This window comes from Marmota marmota, unplaced genomic scaffold (assembly GCF_001458135.2).
Source record: "Marmota marmota marmota unplaced genomic scaffold, marMar, whole genome shotgun sequence".
NCBI lineage: Eukaryota > Metazoa > Chordata > Mammalia > Rodentia > Sciuridae > Marmota > Marmota marmota.
The window spans coordinates 40,025,036-40,042,061 of NW_026000082.1; the positions used below are offsets into that span (position 1 = coordinate 40,025,036).

The 17,026-nt window shown below is 54.7% G+C and overlaps 1 protein-coding gene across 6 annotated transcripts; it reads left to right on the forward strand.

Annotated features, from left to right (window-relative positions):
- The first annotated feature begins 329 nt into the window (after positions 1 to 329).
- Positions 330 to 13,268, forward strand: Pla2g2d (phospholipase A2 group IID). 6 transcript variants are annotated; one of them, XM_048816198.1, is made up of 4 exons: positions 330 to 500; positions 3,491 to 3,635; positions 4,202 to 4,308; positions 12,493 to 13,268. In XM_048816198.1, the coding sequence occupies exons 1-4, from the start codon at positions 461 to 463 to the stop codon at positions 12,894 to 12,896; spliced, it is 696 nt and encodes a 231-aa protein (XP_048672155.1). In that variant the 5' UTR covers positions 330 to 460; the 3' UTR covers positions 12,897 to 13,268. The 6 variants fall into 6 exon arrangements, with proteins under 6 accessions (XP_048672155.1, XP_015340284.1, XP_048672154.1 ...); XM_015484798.2 differs by lacking the exon at positions 12,493 to 13,268 and adding an exon at positions 5,696 to 7,568 and having other exon boundaries at positions 337 to 500; XM_048816197.1 differs by lacking the exon at positions 330 to 500 and adding an exon at positions 638 to 1,572.
- Positions 13,269 to 17,026: the final 3,758 nt, after the last annotated feature.

A 17,026-nucleotide genomic window follows, 5' to 3' on the forward strand; every position in this document is an offset into this window, starting at 1 on the left:
TATAAAGATAGATAATGGGTGGGTAGGTAGATGATTGACAGACAATAATCGGGCCAGCAGCACATACACCAAAATATCAACATTTCATGGATTTGCAGGTGATTCCAAATTTCTTGCTGTTTATTTATTTTAAATCTTCCAAATTGGATTTATGTTTCGTTTATTAAACAGGGAAAGTGGGGCTGGGATGAGGCTCCGTGGGAAAGCACTTGCCTACAGTGCGTGAGGTCCTGGGTTTGATTCCCAGCGCTGCACAGAAAAAAAGAGAAAAACAAAAATTACAATTTCTCAACCCCAGAAAAGAGGAAGCCGAAGGAGCAGAGGTCATTTCCCCTGGAGATGGGGCTGGAACTGGTGGGGGCGAGGCTGGGCGGGTGCATCTGGTATAAGTGCCCGTGCCCCTGCCCGGCCTGCATGCGGGTGCTTCTGGAAGTTGCCTGCGCTGCTCTGAGCTGGCGTCATGAGACTTGCCCTGCTGTGTGGGCTGCTGGTGGCGGCTGGTGAGTGGGGAGGGGACACATGCTGGGGGGGGAAGGCGGGATGCGGATGGGCCCTCCACGCTCCTCTGTGGACTGGGTGGCAGCTGCTCTGACCCCTGCCTGCACCCGGTCCTCTAATCCTTCCACCCCCTACAAGGAGCCACCAGTGGCTGCCAGTCCCCTAGGATGGTGACTTCAGTCAGAGAGCCACAGGTGGCCACACTGGGTGGTGTGCCGAGCCCGAGGGCCTGCTGGGCTGACCCCTGTGGCGGTTTGGACACAAGTTACAGGAAGGGGACCCTCCCACTTGCTCACCCCCATCCTTTGATGGAACCTTAGCCATCTTCGGTACACGCACAGCGCTCTGCTTACAGAGAGAGCCCTTTCATGTCCATTACCACTGGGCAAGGGAAGGGGTTCCATTGACCATTGGTGGGAAGGGGGGCTGGGGCAGCTTCGGCCAAGTCTTCAACAGACCAAATGTGAAAATGTGATCAAGAGCAAAGTACTTCCTGTTTTGGTTTTCATGCTCTATCTCAAAATAAGTGACTTTAGAAAGGTCTTGGTTTCTGTTGTTGTCGTTTTCTCTTGTTGGCCCTGAGGACGGAACCCACTCTGCCACTGAGATATGTTCCCAGCCCTTTTATTTATTCTTTATTATTTTGAGAAAGAGTCCTGCTAAATTGCTGAGGCTGGCCTCAACCTTGAGGGCCTCCTGCTTTGGCTTCCTGCGTCGCTACTATTACAGGCGTGCCCCATCACGCCCAGCGTGGTCTTGTGTTTTTTTAAAAAAGAAATTTTATGTGGTCTTGGGACTTTTTGCAACGGAAGAGCAACACTCCTCTGAGGTTACAATGAAAATCGTTATAAAATTTGCAAACAAGCTACAAAAATTCGTCTCTCAGATGTAAAGAGGCAACATAGTGTAGAGACGAACCTGCATTCAAGCAGGACCTCACCATCTCCTTGGCCAAGCCCCCCAACCTCGCCACATCCTCATCTGTTAAATGGGTACAAAGCATCCCCTATATAGGGATGTTGGAAGGAACTAATAAGAACATTGATGCCACGTCTGGAGCAGGTGTGATCAGTGGTAAGTAATAACACACAGCTCGTGCACAGAGATGCAGCATCTCCTTCTGCCCCGCCACCTTCTTGAGGGCAGTTGAGGTCAGGAAAGGCTATCAGGACAGAAGTTGCTAGCAGGCTAAGCCAGGTCACCAAAGCCCCTGTATGCGTGGCATGTGCTCAATTTCTCAGGCTGGACTTGTCCTCACTGAGATTTTTGGTAAACAGCTGGGCACAGTGGCACACACCTGTAATCCCAGCGGCTCTGGAGGCTGAGGCAGGAGGATCTCAAGTTCAAAGCCAGCTTCAGCAAAAATGAGGTGCTAAGCCACTCAGTGAGACCCTGTCTCTAGATAATATACATAAAAGGGCTGGGGATGTGGCTCATCCCTGGTGGTTGAGTGCCCCTGAGTTCAATCCCTGGTACCCCCCAAAAATTATGATAAAGAGAGAGAGGGGGAGGAGGGGAGAGAAGAAGAGAGGAGGGGGAAGGAAAGGAAAAGAAGGCAGAGGCCACTAAGAAGGGCAAGGATCTGATTCAGGTCTTCGGCTGATCTACAAGGTGGTTGCCCTGGGGTTCCTTATCACAGAATCTGGGAATCGCTGAATTCCTGATGGGAATCCCAGATGATTCCAGAGGGCCTGGGACCCTTCATCAACAGTCAAAGCTTAGCATCCCATTCAGCTAGAGCCACGGGGTCAAACAGGAGTGGCAGTGTGGGCTCCCACATGTCAAGGGGACACAACAGTCCACTCACTTCTAGATGCAGCCCAAGGCCACCTGCTTGTGATCTCAGCCTTTGTCCCCTGCACGAGTCCCTCCCAACCCCTCACTCGAACCCCTGTGTCCTAAGGAGTTTCACTGCAGCCTTGTTCCCTGAGGGTGGGGTACCATGGCTAAGGTCACCTGGAGGGGCTGCCCGGCCCTGTCTCCCCGTGAGACCCTGGGCTCCACCTGGACACACAGGCCCCATGATCTTGAACAATTGCTCAGGGCCATAGTCCAATTCTGTGTTGCCTGTTCCTCCCATCGTCCCCCCCCACCACACACACACCCGAGTTCCCTGACTTAATGTATTTTATTTCTCCCAACTCGGCCTGACGTGTTCCTCTCCCTCAATGAAATGGATTTCCCCTCGGGATCGATTCTAGCCCGCAGCTATTGGGACTGAAGTGAAAAGCGCCGATTCCTAGGTCACACTGCTTCCGGGAGAGCCACACGGGCTCTTTCACACTGGAACTGCCCTGGGGGGTGGAGGGGGTAGCATTGGACTACAGAGAAGGTTCCAGGCTGCCTTGGTTCCAATTCTGATTCCATTTGCCACCGCCCCCATGACCTTGAGCAAGTCACTGAGCCTCAGTCCGCTCACCTGAAACCAGGGATCAAAAATGGTACCTTCAGCCACACCTAAAAAAGAAGGCGTCTGTTGTTCCCATGTTTGTTTTCACAAGTGTAAAGTGATACATTAGAGGAAACCGGATGGGGGGACGGGGGGGGGGGGNGGGGGGGGGGGGGGGGGGGGGGGGGGGGGGGGGGGGGGGGGGGGGGGGGGGGGGGCCCTCTGTGTTATTTCTACCACTTTCCTGTACGTCTAGAATTATTCCAAAATAAAAAGATTATTTATTTAAAAAATCAGCATGTATCTCATGGGATGGAGATAAATCAATACAGAAAAAGGCCTGCACTTAATATATAAAAATATAACTGTCATGATATTTTTATTTTATTTATCTTATTTTTTGGTTCCGGGCATTGAACCCAGGGCGTGGTAAGCGCTCAGCGCTCCCAGACAGCACTGTATTTTTGATTATGGTCGTAGTTATTATTTTATCCTCATTATCCTTCGAAGTTCCCCATCCCCTCATCCAGCAGAGGTCACCCTGGGGCCCACGGCGTCCCCGGGACGTCTGTCCCCTCTCCTCATTGCTGGACTCTTTGCCAGGTCTGACTCCAGCCCAGGGAGGCCTCCTGAATCTGAACAAGATGGTCCGGCAAGTGACCAAGAAGATACCCCTCTTCAACTACTGGCCCTATGGTTGTTACTGCGGACTTGGTGGCAGAGGCCAGCCCAAAGATGCCACAGACTGGTAACCCCCTTCCCAGGCCCGTAGTCCTAGCCTGAGACGCTCCTTTCTTCTCCATTCATGGATTCATTTAATGAATTCATTTTGCTGAGCACCTACTATGTTACAGCCTCTCCTGAATCCCCATCCTTCTAGGTGGTAGCCCAGGTCTCTGCAGGTCTGACCCTCTTGCACTCCTGTCCCCTAATCTAGTAATGACACCTCCCCCCCACACACACACACACTCCCTATTGCCACTGTACGAGGTGTTTCAAAGCCCCCGCCTCTTTTTGCTGAGTCTCATTTGATCCTCTCAACCACCCTGGGAATTGGCCCGAGGAAGGGTGAGGCCCGCCAGGGCTGGGGGCATGTCCCTGAGCCACCACTTACAGGCTGACTTCCTCGAGCCTTGGGTGGCCTCGAGGATTAAGAGAGAATGTTCAGTCGCGGCAGGTGCCTGGGGCACCAGAGGCATTAATGTTAGCTATTATGATCCTTGACTCTTCCCAGGTGGGCACATGGGTGGGAAGAGCCAGAGACCTGTGTGAGCTAGTGACCCATGCAGCTGGGCGCCCTGCCTGTCCCACCAGGTGCTGCCAGAAGCATGATTGTTGCTACAAACACCTGAGGACCTACCAATGCAGACCCAAGAGGGACCATTATAATTACACCTTTTCCCAGGGGGACGTCCAGTGCCGTGAGTATCTGGGTATTGGGGTCAGAGCTGGAGGCTCAGGGGGGGAGTTCTGGCCCTCACTGCCTTTGAAGGCTGAGTGGCCATGCATAAGCTACCTGACCTCTCTGTTCTTCTTACGTGTCTGGTGGCAGCAGCTGGGCTGTGGAGGAGAAGCAGGCATGGGTGTGGGGTAAGGAGAGGTCCAAGGGGAGGTCTGATCCTTTTGGCATCAGGAAGCCAGGCCTAGCACTGATCAGTTCTGTGACCACAAGCACATTGTTTGACTTCTCTGAACCTCAGTATCCTTATCTGTAATCTACTCCATATAGTTATTGCAAGAACTCAAATGAAACCAACAGAATGAGCCTCACAGGATGGCTGCCACTGAGCACGCACAGAAACCCACGGGGCTGCCCTTGGCATTGCTGTTACTTTCACCATTACTGACCCTCATAACAGCCCACAAGGGGGCAGCAAGACCCCCATCTCCGTTGCACAGACAAGGACGCTCAAACTAGAGCGGGGAAGCGTTTCCCTGGTTCACAGAGTTCCAAAGGACAGGTCACCTAGCCCCTAGGTCAGCTGGCCCTCGGGCTGAGAATCTGAAGGTCTTTTTTGATAGCAGATGTTGGTAACTGAAGACTTCGTTTATTTTTGTTTTGTTTTTGTACTGAGGATTGAACCCAGGGGTGCTCTGCCACTGAGCCCTTTTATTTATTGATTGATTGATTTTTGTTTTGAGACAGAGTCTCTCTGAGTTGCTGAAACTGGCCTCCAACATGTGAACCCTCCTGCCTCAGCCTCCTGACTCACTAGGTCTATAGGTGTGCACCGCCATGCCCGGCTAACTAACGGCTGAATAATAACCATACCCACTCTAGGCTAAGTACTTTGTACTCTTTAGTTCCCACGATGGCCTTCTGAGCAGCCCCCGTCATTAACCCCACTTTCCAGATACAGAAATGGAGGCAGGTGGTCCCTCGGGCCTGGAGTCTGCACGTTCTCCTCCATCCTGGCCCCTCCCTCCCTGCCCTCCCCAGCTCTCCCTGGAAGGAGGAGACGCTGCAGCCAGCTTGTGGCTCCCGTGGCCCCTCACCACCGTTCCACTCGTCCTCTCCAGCCCTGCGTGTGCACTCATTCTGCGGCAGTCTCATCCCTGTCCCCCAACCCCCGGCCACCCGTTCTGTTCAGTGCTCTCCCTCCAGGACCAGCCCTGTGGGTGTGGGGTGCTCCATATTTGTGTAGTGGGTGGGTGACAGTAGGCAAGGACCAAGACACACAGGGAGTCCCATGGCTTTGGGGGCACCTCCAAGCTGAGCAGGGACTGGGCGGCCTTCCAGGGCCCCTGGACTAGGTCTTGTCTGGGCTTCCCCGGCAGCGGCTCAACGGCCCCCTCCTCCACCCACAGCCCACACGGGGAGCTGGTGCGAGCAGCAGCTGTGTGCCTGTGACAAGGAGGTGGCCTTCTGCCTGAAGAGCAACCTCGACTCCTACAACAAGCTCCTGCGTTTCTACTGGCGGTCCCGCTGCCAGGACCCCACTCCTTCATGCTAGAAGCCCAACTCGCTTCCCCTGCCATCCTTCCCCATCTCGGGGCATTGCCGTTGTCCCGCCCTGGCATCTAACCAGCTGGATTTTAAAACAGTCCAGGGGGAAGGGCCCCTCGCCCTTGCTGGGCCCGACCTCTGGACTCTCCCACCCAAGGCAGTGCCGGCTCCCCTGAGGGTGGGCAGAGGCCAGGGAGCACCCAGGACCATGAGGTTGGGCCAAAGCAGTCATGGGAGGGGTGCTGGGGGGTCGAGGCAGCTGTGTGGGCCTGGCTTCCTGCCACTGCCACCCCTGCTGGTCCCTCTCACCTACCCCAAGCCACAGCCTGAGTGGCTGCTGTAAAGCGCAATGTTGATCATCCTGTCCGAGTGACTCTTGAAACCCCCAGGTCCTCCACGGCCCCAGCATAGAGCCCCTCAGAGCCCGGCCGTCTGGCCCCATGTCCCTCTTCCCAACTGGGCCCCAGGGAGTCCAGCCCCTCTCCCCAAGCTGCACCCCAGAGCAGCCTCAGAACAGAGCAGGCCTCCACAAACTCTGAGGACAGGGTGGGAGGAGGCCATGATGGGAGGAGGCCGCGGCTCTTGTAGCCCCAGACTCCCTCCTGGCCTGCTGCTTCCTGCCTCTGGCACTTGCTCAGGGTCCTCCTGCAGAAATGGCCCTGTGGCCCCCTCCTCCTGGATGGCCTCCCCGGGCCTCTCAGGGAGAAAGGGCTGCTTCCTAGGAGAGTCTTCCTGGCTCATCTCTCCTCCCTCCAGGGCTCACGGGCACCTCCTGGCTCCCCTGGCCCTGGCTGGGGCTTCCCATGAGGGGTGACCGGGACTCCTCCCCGTCCCCAGCCAGACAGGCGCACCTCGAGGACACAGACCACGTCCGCCTCATCTGTGTTTCCTCGGCTTCCCACATACTGTTGGGGATCAGATGAGCTAATCATGAACGCTCTGGAGAGGGGCTGGAGAGGATGTTGGTGTCCCATCCAGATCCCTCCCGGACTCAGGACTCCACTCCCAACCAAGCCAGGTATTGGCTGCAAAGCCCCCACATCTGCCCTCCTTCTCTTCTTTTCTGGGAGTTTCCTGGCCCTGCACCCCCCCACCCCACACACACCCAAGGAGGCCACCTGTGACTGACCAAAGTTCAACACCCTGGAGGGCACAGCTGCCTGGCCCCCCTGCCTCCATGCAGGACCATCTGGGTCAGTGCCCAGAGTTCCTCCGGGTGGTAGGTAGGGTGGTAGGAAGCCCCAGAGACTTCTGGAACCACCTCTCCTCCCTGCCTCTTCCGCTGGCCCGGCCTGTTCTCCTGGTTCTCTGCAGCTTTCTCCAGAGACAGCCCTCGGTGAGAAATTTACACAGGATCCTCATCTGGGCTCTGCTTCTGGGGAAACACACATTTAGGCAGATGGCTTTTTCTTATAAGGATCCACAATCCATCCTTCATATATGATGAGCTGTGTGTCCAGCCACGGGGCCAGCTGAGGCACCTGGGGCTCCCCACACTGTGGCCTGTGTCACACACTTGGGCAATGACCTATGGTACAGGTTTCCCGAAACTCAGTAGGTCGAGCGAGGCAGTGTGAGAGGAATTAAAAACTATAGGCTCTGGGTCCAAATTATCATTCTACGCCCACTCCTGTGAGGGACAGTGATGGTAGAGGGGACAGGAGGTTGCTAAATCTCCATTCTTTCCCACCCAAATTTGCTGTGAACCCCCCCAAAAATCTATTTTAAAACATTCCAGTGCTGTCTCTGACTATCCATGTGCCCTACTTGAGGGATCTCGGTTTCCTTGTGTGTGAAGTAGACATGAAAAATAAGAAGAGTTACTTGTATGTGAGTACTTGTCGCGATGGGCAAAAGGTGCGACTTATGCAGTCGAGGAGGAGAAATAAAGAATGTTCATGAGCTTCTGCCCTTTTCAGTTCTCAAGTCACACAATGCATTTTCACTCTATAGGTTCTTAATCAAGAAATGACCATCCTTAATGCTAGGCACTGCAAAAGACAGAATCAATTCACAGCAAACAATTCTAGATGAATTCTAAGCCCTGCAAACACACTTAATCATGACAGGCTCATGACAGACATTCCCTCTGCGTGCTAAGCTCAAGCGTCAGATCTAAAGTCTCAAGCCTTGGGCTCTAAGTCCAGCAGATGCACACTCCCTAAGACTATGGTGATCAGGTCAGGAACCAAGGCGGGCTTCTCCTGGGGTGGAGCTGACGGCTGGCTGAGGAGAGGGTCATAGGGAGAAGCCTCGGCTCTCACCAGGGTCAAGATGTGGCTGTAGAGTTTGAGGGAGGTGAGGAAGATGCAGAGGATCAGCAAATGATGAGCAGAGCTGGGATGTCAGCCAGGTCCTCACCAAGCTCAAAGTGAGGGCATCAGTGTCCGCTGGCTGAGTGTCTGTTCATTGGCTCCTCATTTATACTAAATTTTGGGGCTTCTTTTGCCTCTGCAAAAGGCAGAGGCACAGGGACTGCTCTGTGTCCTGTTTGTACCATCCAGAAGGTTCCAGCTAGGCTGGGTAGCCTAGTGGTAGAGGGCTTGCTAGAGAACACGAGTCCCTGGGCTCCGTCCCCAGGAGCCCCCACCCTGACAAAAGCAGAAGATGAGCTTCCAGCTGATAACTGGCTCCGTGGATTTCCACGCTGAGGGCGTCGATGATGTCATGGGACACGAAGTTGACAGGGAGGGAGGTTCCAAGTTTGGCTCTTTGGCAACTTGATGATGTCATCAAAGCCTGGTTTCTCTCCTGCTCCTGGGTGGGCCACCCTTGCAGTGCTGGCTTTGCCCTTAGGGGGCCACTCATGGCTGCTGTGTTTCCAGACCTCAAGTCAGGGTCCAGCCCAGAAGACACTGTCTCTTCTGTGTCTAGCCCATCACAGCCACTGGACTTCTCCATAGGATAGGCCCCCCCAAACCGGTAGTGGCCCAAGGCAATGGTTGGTTTAGAGACTTCCGGATTTATTTGTCCCTGAGAGGGGACAGAGTCAATGTCCCCAAGGGGCAGGTAGCTGATAGAATCAGGATGTTGCATTGCCCAGGCTGAGGGCTGAAATACTCTCATGGTTGAGGGGTAGGGCTGGGTGCAGGGGTCTCCCTGTGACCTCCCCCACCCAGCGTAGGCCTGGCACCTAGTGGGAGATCAGTCGGTATTTGTTGTGTGAATGAGTGACTCTCAGATAGGCTGAGACGTGGGACTTAGGGTCAGGAAGCAGGAAGGGGGACCTCAGGCAGCCGGGACGGTGGGTCCCAAGGTAAGCAGTGGCCCTAACCCTTGAGCTCTTCTCAGGTCCCATTTATTGAAATTGGACCAGAGCTGAAAGGAAGGACAGCTCCCGGGGGACATCCATTCCCCACCCACATCCCCCACGTGCACCTGTGTGAACCAGCGGGCGGGAGGGCACAGCCACGGTACTTCCTTTTCCCTTCAGGTCACCCAGTGGGGGAGGAGAGGGGCCCACAGGGAACACCTGGCGTGGAACACCGTGGCGCCCCTCCCCCTCCCCCACCGCTGCAGGCTCCGGTGTAGTCACCCGGGTTTTGCAGCTGCAGAAACTGAAACTGCCGCCCTGAGTCACAGCTGATAAGTGGCAGGGCTGGAATCGAACCCAGGTCTTTCTGGCTTTAGGGCGTGTTCCACCTTAACTCCCACACTCTAGGACAGCTCCTGACTCAGCCCGGGTGCCCCAGGGGGGGATTAGCCACTCCTGGGGACAATAAGGTGGGGGTGGGGTGTGACAAAGCAGGAAAAGGGTTAGAATCACTGAGGACCATGGTGGCCCTGGCATGGAGCCCTCCCTCCTGGAGCGCCTTAGCCCACGCCAGGCCCTTCCGCCCACTGGATGACCCAGGGTTCTACCTCTGGCCGCCCAGCCGGGGCCAGCGTGGTGACCATGGCTCCCCAGGTCCCTGTCTGTTTCCTCCCCAGGTCCTGCCCTCTGGCCCGGCTCCTGCCTTCCCGCCCTGGGGCATTTGCCTGTGTGTGGGGGGGGTCCCTGACCTCACGCTCATGCCTGAGGTCAGCGTGAGACCTGTCCTGACCCCAGGGAAGCTCTGTGTTTTCCTCTTCTCTTCTGCTGGGGACCCGCCTGCTCTCCAGACAGAGGCCTCCAGTGGTTTTTAAATTAAAATGTAAAAAGACTTGAAGGCAGTTAGGGGGGCTCAGAGCAGGCCACCAAGGGCCCCTCCGGGCTTCTTTCACCTTTAGGTTCCTGGCCACGGCCTGCAATTTGGGGACCTGAGTGGGAGATGCTTCCGGGCCCCTCTCCACCCAGAGCCCAGCTTGTGCCCCCAACCCACAGCACCCCCTACCCGCTCCACTCTCCTCTCCTGCCCTCTCTATGTCCCTGGTTCTTAATCAAGTACTTATTGAGCCATTTGTTTCCCTTACCCCAACTCTCAACCAGAATGTGAGCACCTGGAAGACAAGGATGGAGAGGAACCTTTCCAGCATCCAGAACAAGGCTGAGGAGAGGAAATTCTAATAAGAGAATGAATGAATGAATGAATGAATGAATAGGGACTGATAGGAAAGCCCATCCTATTTCTCTCAACTGGACTCCTTCCCAGCTGTGTGACCTTGGGCTAGTGGGGCTACTTCTCTGATCCTGATTTTGTGATCACTAACACGGAGGTGCTAATGCCTCCCCAGGGAAGGAAATTTTCCATCCAACCCTCATCTGTTTCCTCATGTGCACCTGCCACTGGTGAGAGTTGGGACAGAGTGGAGGGCAGGATGGCAGATGGAAAGTATATCACCTCCCAGCCTCCTCCTTCCAGGGATCAGAAATCCACCCCCTGCCAAGAACAACCCCCCCACACACACTCCCTGGGGAGTCACTGGAATGAGGTGCAATCTTTAGGGGGGCTGCCTCTTTCAACCCCAGTGGGTGGCTGATAAGGGGAAGCTGGGGCTGTCCCCTCCTATCAAGGGTCAGCGGAGAGGAGGCTGCAGGTGTCCCTGGCTCTGCTGAAGGACCCCATAAGTGCCCTTCCCTGGCCCCAGGCACCCCAGGGCTGGAAGTGCCGAGCAGGAGAGGTGACAGTCCCACGTCGGTGGCTCCACTTCCTGAGTGGGGGATGGGAAGACAGGTTTCCAGGATTCAGGACTCAGCGTGGCCCTGCAGGGTGGGGTCAGTGCTCCCAGCTCACAGATGGGGACACATCTCGCCTGAGCTCACTCCATCAGCAGAAGTGGCAGGGGCCCGGCAAGGGTGAGCAAAAGCCATGTTAAACCCTGGGTCCTGGGGCCATCCTGCCCTCCCAGAGGGTGACCCCCAAAAGCAAAGGTCATCAACTCAATGAGGGACAAGAGTCGTCCCCCCAGGGGTGGGGTCCTGTTATAATGCAGGCCCTTGGGCCCCACACCTTGTGGACCAAGACAAACTGGGACCCTGAATGGGACTTTATTTGGGGGTCTTAGGAACAGCAGTTGGGAAGGCAGATCCAGAGAGCTCCGAGTCGGTGTTTGGAGGAAGAGGGGGGCCGAGGGAGCAGACAGCGGGGTATTTCGGGGCAGCAACAATTCTTTTGTGGGGAAACATCTGTGGGAGTCGAGAACAGGTGCAGGGTCTTTGTGATCCACAAAAGATGGAGAAAAGAAGTAAAAACGTCCACGCAAGACTCGTGTCTGAGTCTCTGGGCATGGTGGAGCAAGGCGTCCCCGTCGTCGCTGGCACCAGAAGGGACCAGAGCCCACACCCAGGCCGCAGCGTGAACCACGCAGAGGTCCTGTGTCCTCGTGGCCTCCGGCTCCACCTGGAACACTCTCCCAGGGCCGCGCCCGTCACCACTTTACCTTTTATTTTCACAACCTGAAGACTCCGTGGGCCTGGGTGGGATGGGGCAGGAGCCTGCGTCTGTCACAAGTTGCACCCGGCCAAGCGCCACGCTGAGCAGGTGTAGAACCCTCTCTGCCTGCGGTGCTCCCCAGTCCTGCTCCACTACTCTCCTGCCCCCACGCCCAGAGCAGCAGAGACCTGCCCCTCTGCCAGTCCCGAGGCCCAGCCTGCTGGTACCTGGGCTCCTTCACCCCACCTGGGCACACCGACCTCCAGCCCAGCCCTACGCCAAGGGCTGCTACTGCTTCATCTGCCACCCTCGAGGGGCTGAGAAGGCCTGCTCAAACCCTGGTGGATCATGGGGAACTTCCCCAGGCCACGTTGAGTACTTCCTCCCTTCCTCCCTCCCTGTCTCTCTCTCTCTCTTTTTCTTTCACTTAACTGAAATAATTTATTTAAGAAGGAAATTTATATCTCTGGTCCAGGGATAACCAAGAACAATGGCACCAACAAAAGGTGTCCATTAAGAACAAATAGAGCTGTGCACGGTGGCCCACGCCTGTAATCCTAGCAGCTTGGGAGGCTGAGGCAGGAGGATGGTGAGTTCAAAGCCAGCCTCAGTTATTTAGTGAGGCCGTATGCAATTCAGTGAGACCTTGTCTCTAATAAAATTCGTAAGAGGGCTGGGGATGTGGCTCAGTGGTTAAGTGCCCCTGAGTTCAATCCCCAGGACCAAAAACAGAAAAGAAAAGAAGAACAAAATAGAATCAGAGGCAAGGGGCACGGCTCAGTGGCTGAGCTCTTGCCTAGACAGAACCTCAGTTCCGTCTCCAGGGCTGCAAATTTAAATTAAATTGAATTAAAATCTCTCATCAGGTAGAGGTGGTGTACAATCTGAAGTTGCTGGGCGAGCTGGCAGGCATTTCAGAGGTGTCAAGGACACCGAGTACCAAGTGACCTTCATCTCCACGTGGTTAAAGGATCTGGAGAGGCTTGGTCTGGGCACAGCACGGGCCCCTGTGCCAGCCAGCGCTCTTTGGCTCTGCCCTGGGAAGCCACGCCCAGGCAGGGCTAGAGGCCAAGGTGAAGGAGGCCCCCCGAGGAACATCCATTCTGCTCTTGGGGAGCTACGAGGAGCCCCAGATTCCGGAGACTCCAGCGCTAGGCTGCTCCTGTCCCTTTTGGCTCCGTGCCCCCCAGTACATAATCCTCCTCCCTGGGGAAGGGCAGCAGAAGGCGTCACCCCAGAACATGCCACTTTGACAGAAGGATTGTTTTGAGCTGAAGGCAACTGAGAATGAGCAGAGGCCGGAAGAGAGTTCTCCGCCCCGCCCTTAGCCCACTAGAAGCCGGGCACAGGTCTCCTGTGGAGGAAGGAGTCGCAGGAGGAGAAGAGCTCCTCTCTCTGGAGCCTGGGTTCAGGCCGAGATGAGTTTGCACAAACAGACCTCAGTAGAAAAGCCTTTCCTCTTCCCTTGTCTCCCCTATATTATTTCCTAGCCATTTCACCACCGTTGATTACCCTAGAGGGCCAAACTCTTTCCTTTAAGAGGATACATAGGCCCTGGAGTCAAACAGCTTCTTGGTTTCATCTTTCTGTGAACTACCAGGCGCACACATGTTAATAAAATCCTGCACCCCCTTTGCTGTTAGTCTTTTTTTTTTTTTTTTTAATTTGCAGGCCCCCAGGGATGGACCTAAAAGAGGAAAACGGGTTTCCTCTCCAACTTTGGCCTGCAATTCCCCATTGACACCTAAATGACTAAAGTGAAAAAAACCAGTTAAACAGAAAAATAAGTAAAACATGAACCGCAGCTTGCCCATCGCCCATCTTAATTCCATGGGGGAAAATAAGCCACACGGAAGGTTGGCAGGAGAAACACTAACCTTGCAGGTAGAGTGTGGCCCAGTCCACAGCCTCCTGGCTCCTAGCTGTGAAATTCCAGGTCCCTGTCATTGAAACTTCAGTCTCTTTGCCCACGAAAAGGGAGTCCCAGGACTGTCCCCACAGGGGTTTGTAAAGCTTGAATGATAGACCAGATCTGTCCTGCCAGGACTCCCTTGGAGCTTGGGCCATAGTGTGACCCTGCTGTGTGGTTGTCCTGAATGTCATCATCTGCATCAGAGGTGGCAACAGCTGCATCTATACAACTTTATTTTGAAAAACCAGCCTCTACCTCAGAGCAAAGCCTGTCCAAGGAAGGGACATCACCTTTGTCCTTGGAAAGACCCACAGAGCACTCCTAGGCACATTCCCACCCTGCTAAGTTGTTTATCTACAAATAACAGGAGAGATCTGCTGCGCCAGGTGTCCCTGACTCAGTCAGGCTAGATCCATAGCAACCCCCTAGCAGCCACCAATCAGCATGAGACAGGAAAATACCTGGGATGCCAGATGACCCTCCCAGTAGTTTATGGTGGTTGATAACATGTTGGGAAACCATGTAGTTCAGCACGAACACCCCTTTTGGCTTAAACCAATCAGTTCAAACGAATCCCCCTCTTGTACTCACCAATCACCCCTCCCCAACTTGTTCCCGCCAGTGAATGTGCTAATCATGTTTTAGAGTTGTTGTTTGATTTTCCCGCGATGTGTGATGATTTGCTAAGAGATGCTATGATGTATGTGGGGGTCCCTGCCTTCTCCAAAGAATGTATAAAACTGTTGCAAACGCTGGGCTCGGGGCCTCTCAGTGTCACCAGTTGCTGTGTGTGTGCGCGCTGAGGACCGAGCTAGCTCGCAATAAACACCTCTTATGCTCTTTACATCGATCTTGGTCTCTGGTGGTCTTTTGGGGGTCCCGAATTCGAGCTTAACAATTTCTTTCCTTCCTTCCCTGCAGGGCAGGGCCGTTCTCCCTGGGGCAGTTGGCTAGAGCTCATGAATGATCCAGAAGGCCCTGGGATGTGGCCCTTCTTCAGCTACTGCAGTATGCCTGTCACCATGGCTTGGGGGACCACACACGGATGAGTCATGCTGCCCTCCTGGCCATCAGCCAGGCTGCAGGTCCAAACAGAAGCCTTGTCCGGGCCCCGTGTTGAACAGGGGTGGCCACTCTGACTCACTCAGGTTGGTTGGCTCAGAGGGTGGGCTCTGGGGCTCAAGGCCTCAGTGCCTGTCACCAGCTCCAGGGCAGGCTCCTTAACATCTCTGTGCCCCAGACGGGTGTTCACAGTAGCTCCATCACAGGGTCCACTGGAGTGGTCAGTGTGGGGTGGACCTGGGACACAGCCCGCACTGGGATCTGCTGGGGTGTGTCAGGTACCTGGCAAGGCACAGGGGCACAGTCCTGGTCCCCTGGGGAGCTCTGTAACACTGCTACAGGTCACCAGCTCCGGTAGCTGGGATTGACCCCAACCTCAGGGTCCTATTTCAAGTCCTTGCTTGGATATAACCTTTAGCAGGATACTTTTCTGTGTCTCTCCGTTTCACGCTCTCTAAAATGGGATGTGATGAGGCTCTGTTGTTGGATCAGGGGTTTGAAACACTTCAAAAAGTGGAACATGTTCAAAGGTTGGCACAGTTCTACAGGGGGCTCCAGAGAGCTGTCACCCTTCAGAACTGTGACTCGATGTCCCACAGGACAGTACAACTGTCTCGATAAAGAGATGCCCAGAGGAGATAATGACAGGTTCAAGGTTTACACGCAACAAATTTGGAACCTGAGTAATATCGGGGCGTCTGGCAGCTGGCTCACTTTGATTTATAGGAAACCAATTATGCATCATTCTGAATGTATTAGATCAGCAATTTAAAACTGATGACTCAAAGCATTTTCCATATAGGGACCCGACAGTTTTCAGATTTTCTGAATCGGGGCCACTCAGACCAGACAATTGAGTTGCTTATTGATTCCCAGTTTCTGCCATTTTGGAACTGACGGAGAAGTTGACTTTGAGAAGTGACTTTTATTTCTGTAAGATGAATCTCACTCTCTTGCCAGCTTCTTGCTGGGCCAGGGGTGGGGCAGCTGTTGACCAGCACAGGGGAATTAACCCAATGATCTGGGACCATCCAAGAAAGGGCAAGAAAGTTACAGGGGTGTAGTTGGTTCAGAAGGAAGATAAGTAAATACATTACATTTTAAGAACATTTTCTATAATAAAATATGAAAAATTCTTTTGATTTTTAAAGAAGTGATGAATCCCTGCATTGGTGGGTGGTGATGGCAGGCTAGTTCAACGTGTGTTGGGGAGGACATGCCTCCTACCCCTTGACCCCTGGGACACTGTCTCAAACTTAGAAATCTGGCAAATTAGTACCAGGACGGAAGGTTGTCCCTGACTCTGGGATGTCATCAGGACACACCTGTGGGTGTGTGTGAGCCTATTAAGCTGGCGTTGCTCCCCTCTTACCCCAGAGTCACAAAATAACATGTGACCCACATGGCCTCCCCGGACCTGCATCTCCCCAGTGTCCCCACACCTGACCACTGTGAGCATCGCTGGGGAGTTGGTTTGAAGATACGTGTTTCCAAGCTCTGACCAGCTTGGGGATCTGGTCATCCTGATGACCTCCTGTCCCTGGGGCAGCCTCAGAATCCAGCAGGCTGCACCTGGCACAGCTTCTCCCTTCTGCCAGGCCCCCCAGGGGTCATGCTGCCCCATGGATGTGCTGTGTCACTGGGAAGTCGGAGGATGGCACTGGGTGACATGCACTGGGTCCTTCGTGTCGAGACGGCCACTCTGCTTGTTTTGCTGGAGATGGGGTCCAGGAGGCCTTGGCAGGCCACCATCTCCCTGCCCAGACAATAGCCTCTGGGCTCATCCGAAAGCCCTTCCCCAACCCCACTCCTTATCCCCTCTATTGAGAGCCAGTCCCTTCCCCAGCCTGAGCCTCTTCTTGTGAACCTCTGTGCCCCCAGTTCCATGCCCAGGCCTGGCACAAATAGATGCTCAATAAGTGTGTGTTTCAGGACTAACCCTGGGTGTTGGGTGGATAAAGGAACAGGACCACAGGGAGCCCAGAAGAGGAAGGAGGCCCCCTGCTGGGGAGGCTGGCCCTGGAGGCACATTGAAGCCAGGAGGGCTTCTGCTGATGGGCGTGGGGCAGGTGCCCCCAGGTCTGTGCCAAGGCTCAGGGAGGGCTGAGGCTGAAGACCCACACAGCCTCATGACCAGCTACGAGCCTGCCTGCTCACCCTGGGCCAGTGAGGGTCCCCCACAGATGCTGCCTCACCCAGGACTGCTGCCCCTCCTTCCTGAGAGCTCACCAGTGCTCCCCCAGATGGGACCCATACAATCTCAGTGTCACTGAAGGCCACATCCAGCCTTCCCCTCTTCCACCTGACACTGGATACCTTGGGTCCCAGGACTTGTTTAGGACTATCCTTGAAGTCGGACCTCTGGGACTTGGATTGGGGGTCCTCTCTTATGACAGGTGCCATTCATTGAGTGCCTGCTGTGTGCC